The following is a 6,164-nucleotide window of genomic DNA, read 5'->3' on the forward strand; positions in this document are numbered from 1 at the left end:
TTTTACGAAGAAGCTGCCATCCAGTGGAGGACATCGTCCATCAAATTTGAAAAACGTGTCCATTCAAAAGATGCGAATCGTTTTCAGCATATGCTTGCCTAGATCCCGGCCGTTGGATTCCCGGCACTTTAGGGCTAGTCCTTTCTCTTTCTCCTCTTTTTTCTTTTCTTTTTGTGTGGCGCGCGGCATTTCCAGGTACGATTGCTCACGCCGCCTCGGTTTCCCTCTGGCAATCCTCGCGGCCACGCGCATCGATCGATCGCTCACCACAGCAGCAGCAGCGGCGGCGGCGGCGGCGGCGCCCGGAATCTCCCCCCTCCCGACGAGGTATTTTGTCCCGCGCAGCACAGCTACATGCCAAGCAGCAGCGGCAGCGATGGCAGCTGGTATCTCACCCACGGTCGGAGTTTTAGATGGAGAATGCAGGGCTGGCACTTCGACTTCCAAGTCGATTTCCAATGGAAGCACTCTCTCGGTGGATGATGCCGGCGTTGTTGCCTCTCCTGACCAAGAAGAGGTTGTTTCCAATCCAGGCTTCTCCACTCCTTCCCTGGTACGTCTCTTGTCTCGCTAGAAATTTTTTCTATCTTGGATGGTTCTCTTCTTTCTCGCTGCTAAAGCTGTGATTGGATTTTTCTTTTTTGTGTACGATTTGCTTTGCCTGCTTTGTGAAATTTTCTTCTTTTTTTTGTGTGTACGATTGCTTTGCTTTCTTCCCATTCGTGCCTAGATTTTTTTGGTCCCGGGTGGAGCTTTTCATCTGCCCGTGCGTGTTAGTCTACTTTTTTGCGTGTAGGTAGTCACTTGTTTGGTGATGTGTGTTTTTTCTTCCACTCTTTTTAGGTGGACAAGAAGATCACTGAAGCTCTCGTGGAGGAATTCCTCCCGTTTATTCGCTCGGGTGGCTGGGCCGACATTGGGCTCCGCAATCACATGGAAGATGCCCACGTCCGAATCGACGATCTTGTCAAGCATCTCGGTGAGCTTGTCATTGGCGAGAGCACTGGTTCCTTCTACGGGGTACGCTCTCTTCTAAGCGTTTTGTCTCGCTCTTTTATATTCTGCAAAGCGAGAAAGAAGTCTACTTGCAGGTGTTTGATGGCCATCTTGGAAAAGATGCCGCGCAGTTCGTGAGAGAAAACCTTCTCAAGTTCATCGTGGAAGACACGGCGTTTCCCGCGGCACTGGAGGAGGCAGTGAAGCGAGCATTTTTGCGGACCGACAGAGCCTTCGCTCAGGCCTGCCAGATTGATAGCGAGCTTGCATCCGGGACCACTGCTCTCACCGTGCTCATCTTTGGGAGGTATTCTAAAATTCATTTAAAACATATCCTGCTGCTTGTTTTTTTTATCTTCTTTTTTACCATCTTCTCCTTGGAGCTCTTCCAGTGACGTCGTGTTTGTGTTTTCTACACTATTTGCAGGACCTTGTTAGTGGCTAATGTAGGAGATTGTCGTGCAGTTCTCTGTAGACGCGGCAGAGCTGTGCCAATGTCAAGAGACCACAAGCCGTCGTGTGTGGAGGAAAAATCTCGCATTGAGTCACTGGGAGGCTTTGTCGACGATGGCTACCTCAATGGACAGCTCTCAGTGGCCAGAGCTCTGGGCGACTGGCACCTCGAAGGGCTCAAAGCCGACGACGACGATGGTGGCTCCTCCAGCGGGCTTCTGAGCGGCGAGCCAGAGATGCGGCAGGCCGAGCTCACCGAGGACGACGAGTTTCTCATCATCGGCTGTGATGGTCTCTGGGACGCATTCTCGAGCCAGGACGCCGTCAGCTTTGCCCGCAGGAGGCTCCAGCAGCACAACGATCCGGAGAAGTGCTCCAAGGACTTGATCGTCGAGGCTCTCAAGCGGGACACCTCGGACAATCTCACGGTGGTGACCGTGTGCTTCCGCAGGGATCCGCCACCCAGCCTTCGGATCATCAAGCCTCCCGTGAGAACTATTTCCAACGAAGGCCTTCGTAACCTCCAGGAACTTCTCAATAGCTTGTAATATTGTCTATAGACTCGTCACTATTTCCTAAGTCCATATTGCCGAAGTAAAGGATCAACAGATGGTTCTCTGCCCCGGAATGCTTTGAAAACATCTAGAGCCGCCATTCCACCTCCGAGTGCCAAGATTGTATTGCGGAAACGCATCCCCACCTCCTTCACAGCCTACAGGAATTAAATGTCAGAACCAAATCTTCAAAACTATATGGTATAGTTTCTTCTTTGGTACCTTTTCATCCTTGAGCATAGCTTCTTCAAATGCATTGAAAACATCGGCAGACAAGACTTCAGCCCACTGCAAGATAGAAAAACATTATGGAAGACCTTTTTTTTTCTGAAATAATTTTAGAGCCACCTTATAACCATAGTATCCAGCTGCATAATTACCTATAAATTAATAGAAAGCATCAGCTTCAAGTGAAAATTATATATCTTCAGAAGGCATCGCCGATATACATACCAGTAGAAATATGTGAGAAGCTGCAAAGGTATTGTTCTCCAGGCATGCACGGTGGAATCTGAGTTTTCAGTGATAGTTCGCTATACACTTCGTGAATTTTCGTTGTCAAACCATTAGGCTCAAAGTTAGAGTGGAGCTTTAGATCCACTGCGGCAAGTAAAACCTGGTACACCTCAACAATGAAACATCAGAAAAAGGAAAAATGTAAAGCAAGCATACCTGGTTTAACATGTCTATAGCTCTCAGTGTTCTAGATGATTTGATCTTTTGAAACAGCGACTCTGGAAGTAGCTCGCCTGTTTTGTAATGCTTGGCAAAGCTTGACAGTGTGTCCCTGCAATGGAAATTTATTATATAATCCTTCTAAATTGGTAAACATATACTATTCTTACTTATCGTAGCACCAGTTCTCCATGAATTGCGAGGGGAGCTCTACAGCATCTTGTTCTACATTTTGCATACCTGAAACGAATATCACCTCTTGCGTCGTAAGCATGTGTTGCAAAGCGTGGCCAAACTCGTGAAACAGTGTTTTCAACTGGACACACAACCATGAAATCAAATATCAATGGCTATAAAATGTAATATATACCTCGTCAAATGTCATCAAGCTTGGGTTGTCTCCGAGAGGCGGCGTCTGATTACAAACGATGATACAAGCTGGGAGTCGGATGTCACAACCCTCTGGTGCAAGAGCTCGGCTTCTCTTTGCCACAAAGCTGCTAACAAAAGCACCTCCTCTCTTCTCCAGAGGCCTTGAGTATGGATCTATGTAAAAGTAGGCAAGCGTTTCCTTGGTATCCATATCTTTCACTCTGAAAAACCTCACGTCATCGTGCCAAATCTACGAAGAAAACATACAACTCATTCAAGACGTTCAAGTGCACGTAAGCTAAACACTTACGGATGTTGCCACGAGGTTGTCTGCAGCATCAATCTCTATTGAAAAGAGTCTTTTTGCCAGCAAAAACAAGCCTTCCAACACATGAGGGAATGCAAAGAATGGCCTGAACTCTTCCTGCAAATTCGAAAAGTTAAAAGTAGACTTGGTAGAGGTTTTCATCACCTCGCTCATGTCAAGCCTGGCTTCTCGTAGCCTTTCCATCCAGTATGGAAGATCCCAAGGCATGAGCTCATAATTCTCACCATTGGACGCTGCTAGAGCCTTCAAAGCCTCTAGTTCTGAAACAATAATGGAGTAAGATTTTATACCATCCAAAAGAAACTAGAGGTTTTCAAAACTTTTACCTCGCAAAGCACCATCCCATGCCCCGCTTCGAAGGCTTTCTAGCAACTCGTTGGCTTTATCAAGTGTTGCCATTTTCAAAAGCATACTAATCTAGAAGAGGAATAATCATAAGACTAATAAAATATCAAAGAAACACTTATACCACCTCGGCATAGTTCTTGTAACCAAGAAGTTTGGCTTTCAAATTTCGGAGTTCTAAGATTCGTGTCAAGACAGGAGTGTTGTTGAACTCCCCAGTAGAAGCTTTGTTTCTATAAGCCAAATATAACTCCTCTCGGGCTTTCCTGTTCTTCAGATGTTTCATCACTCGAAAATAACTAGATTTATCGATCTTAAATAGCCAAGGCCCAAGCTCGGGTGATGCAACTTCATAGCCCTGAAAATGATCAATTATGAAAGAATTGTGTGATTATTATCATAGCTTCAATTACCTCTGAAGCTGCTGCTTTTGCTGCAAGTGCCAGAGATGTTGCCGGCAATCCCTCAACTTCTTCCACACTAGTAACTAGTTTGCCATATTTTCTAATGGAATCGAGGATATTGTCACTGAATTTTCTAGTCAGCTCCACTAGTTCCTGGAAAAAGTATTATACAAATACATAACAAATGCAAAGAATACCTTCTCATACTGGTTGAAGAGCTTCTTTTGTCCATCTTCCAAATGAACACCACTTATAATTACCTTTTTCATGTAGCTTTCCACAGTCCTTTTCTGAGCATCGCTGGAATTTTGGAAGTTCGGGTCTTCCTGAAGTGCCTTGAAGCTATCGAAGAGAGGTTTGCTCTGGGCAAGTTTGAGATCAAAATCTTTCCTTCGAGCCTATAAGAAACCATTATTAACAATTTTTTGTGCCTGAAAGTAGATACCTCAATTTCTTGTATTGCACCTCGAAGGTTTTTCGAATCCTTCATATGTTGAAGATGGTTCACAACGCTGCAGCTAACAATCAGTGTATCCATAATCCACTCCAAAGGAATAGCTAGAGACTCCCATGAATGCTCGTTGCATGCTTCTAGAGCTACTAGCTCTTCTTCCTAGCAGTTAATTAGATCTTAGATGCCTAAGTGAAGAGAAAAAGAAATTGCATACCAATTGCTGGAATAGTTGTGGAAATGTAGGAATTATTCGCTCAAGCTCTATGTCAAAGCGTGGCAGCTTCGATCCAGGAACGCGCACAAATTCCATCTTTTCTCGTCTAAACTAAAAAGATGACAACTTAAGGAACTTTTTACTCATGCCTCGAATGGGTCACGGCACTCCATTTTGGAGAAGGACTTTTAAAAGAGATGAGTGGCTAGAAGAGTGGAGAGAGAGATTCAAGAAATCAGGAGGCACCGATAACCTGGAAAACTCAAGAAATACCTGGAATTCCCAATCGAGATGGCAGTGGCTAAAAGCGTGGCGAAAGCTTGAGCAAAATAACCCAACCACCCTGAGCTGGAGCGACTTTGGCGGTGAAGAGGGTTGACAGCATTCCAGGCGCCAGTTTCTTGACCTTGCCGAACGCTTGGGCAGAGCTCTTAGGAGCTTCCAGGTGCGAAATCGTGGCGTGAAACACCTGTGATCTTAATCTAACCAGAAAAATGGGAAGCCGGCCGGATGTTTATTAATATTTTGTGTTAAGGGGTAACATAGATCTTAGCGCTACAAATGCGTGGTTTTAGGTGCAGAAGCTAGCGTTGCACTTCTTGCTCATGTCCTTGATAGTGTCGATCTCCAGTGTTCCGCATTCACATCCATCGAGCTTGCCAAACAGTGAGCAACAATCAGAGCTGCCAGAAGGGGTGCTGCACGCTGCAAGTTTTGCCTGGACTCTATTTGCTTCACACAGCTTCAAAGTGGGGCTTCCACCAACATCCATGTGGCTTCCTTCGCTGCCGTCGCCATTGATGAGAGAAAAGAGAGTGAGCAGGAGCAAGAGTGGAAAAAAAAGCTTGTGAATTGCCATTTCGGGATGTCCTATCTTCCCATTGTGTTTACTTATATACTCACACTCAGAGCAAATTTGTGTGCTCACCAACCACACATGATTTTGTGAGAAAGAGCATGAATGTACCTTTAGAAGACCAGGAGACTATTAGATAGGGATAGTGTTGCTGTATTCTCTATTCTCTGGGATGGCTATGGCGAAGCTGAGAATTGTGGTTCCCTTCTTGATCTTTTGGATTTTGCAATTGTTATTTCTGGTTTGTAACATAGCTAAACATGGTGGTAATACGTTCGGGAGTACTATGGAAGTCATCTCATCGTTCAATCCTCGTGTGTTTCTTTTCCATGACTTCTTAGTGAGTTTTATAATTCCTTATTTCAATTCTAATTTTCTTTTATCTATACAGCGATGACGAGTGCGACCATTTAATTGGTCTCGCATTACCACGCTTAAGACGGTCTTCAGTGATTGACGAAAAAACAGGTTTGGGCAAGGACAGCAGAAATAGAACTAGTTGGGGAGCATTCC

At 45.1% G+C, this 6,164-nt stretch overlaps 2 protein-coding genes across 2 annotated transcripts; one reads left to right on the forward strand and one right to left on the reverse strand.

Moving 5' to 3' along the window:
• Nucleotides 1–210: 210 nt before the first annotated feature.
• On the forward strand, nt 211–2,071 carry LOC9652697 (probable protein phosphatase 2C 57). The gene is made up of 4 exons (XM_002966080.2): nt 211–553; nt 844–1,020; nt 1,092–1,303; nt 1,424–2,071. Exons 1-4 carry the CDS (start codon nt 377–379, stop codon nt 1,995–1,997), a joined length of 1,140 nt encoding a protein of 379 aa, XP_002966126.2. The 5' UTR covers nt 211–376; the 3' UTR covers nt 1,998–2,071.
• Nucleotides 2,018–4,396, reverse strand: LOC9652219 (probable cytosolic oligopeptidase A). Its single transcript, XM_024671180.1, has 10 exons — nt 4,325–4,396; nt 4,137–4,280; nt 3,851–4,081; nt 3,705–3,795; nt 3,523–3,638; nt 3,361–3,474; nt 3,049–3,300; nt 2,457–2,619; nt 2,352–2,371; nt 2,018–2,161 (listed from the first exon to the last, which is right to left on the reverse strand). The coding sequence occupies exons 1-10, from the start codon at nt 4,394–4,396 to the stop codon at nt 2,018–2,020; spliced, it is 1,347 nt and encodes a 448-aa protein (XP_024526948.1).
• Nucleotides 4,397–6,164: the final 1,768 nt, after the last annotated feature.

This window comes from Selaginella moellendorffii, unplaced genomic scaffold (assembly GCF_000143415.4).
Source record: "Selaginella moellendorffii unplaced genomic scaffold, v1.0 SELMOscaffold_7, whole genome shotgun sequence".
NCBI classification, from domain to species: domain Eukaryota; kingdom Viridiplantae; phylum Streptophyta; class Lycopodiopsida; order Selaginellales; family Selaginellaceae; genus Selaginella; species Selaginella moellendorffii.

Bases quoted from the DNA above. Each gene is read 5' to 3' on its own strand.
- LOC9652697 (XM_002966080.2), top strand. From the start codon at position 377: ATGGCAGCTGGTATCTCACCCACGGTCGGAGTTTTAGATGGAGAATGC. The intron at 1,021-1,091 runs GTACGCTCTCTT...GTCTACTTGCAG, and splicing joins GCACTGGTTCCTTCTACGGG to GTGTTTGATGGCCATCTTGG. The intron at 1,304-1,423 runs GTATTCTAAAAT...CACTATTTGCAG, and splicing joins ACCGTGCTCATCTTTGGGAG to GACCTTGTTAGTGGCTAATG.
- LOC9652219 (XM_024671180.1), bottom strand. From the start codon at position 4,396: ATGAAAAAGGTAATTATAAGTGGTGTTCATTTGGAAGATGGACAAAAG. The intron at 3,639-3,704 runs GTAAAAGTTTTG...TTATTGTTTCAG, and splicing joins ATGGGATGGTGCTTTGCGAG to AACTAGAGGCTTTGAAGGCT. The intron at 2,620-3,048 runs GTATATATTACA...GAGGTGTACCAG, and splicing joins GCTTGATGACATTTGACGAG to GTTTTACTTGCCGCAGTGGA.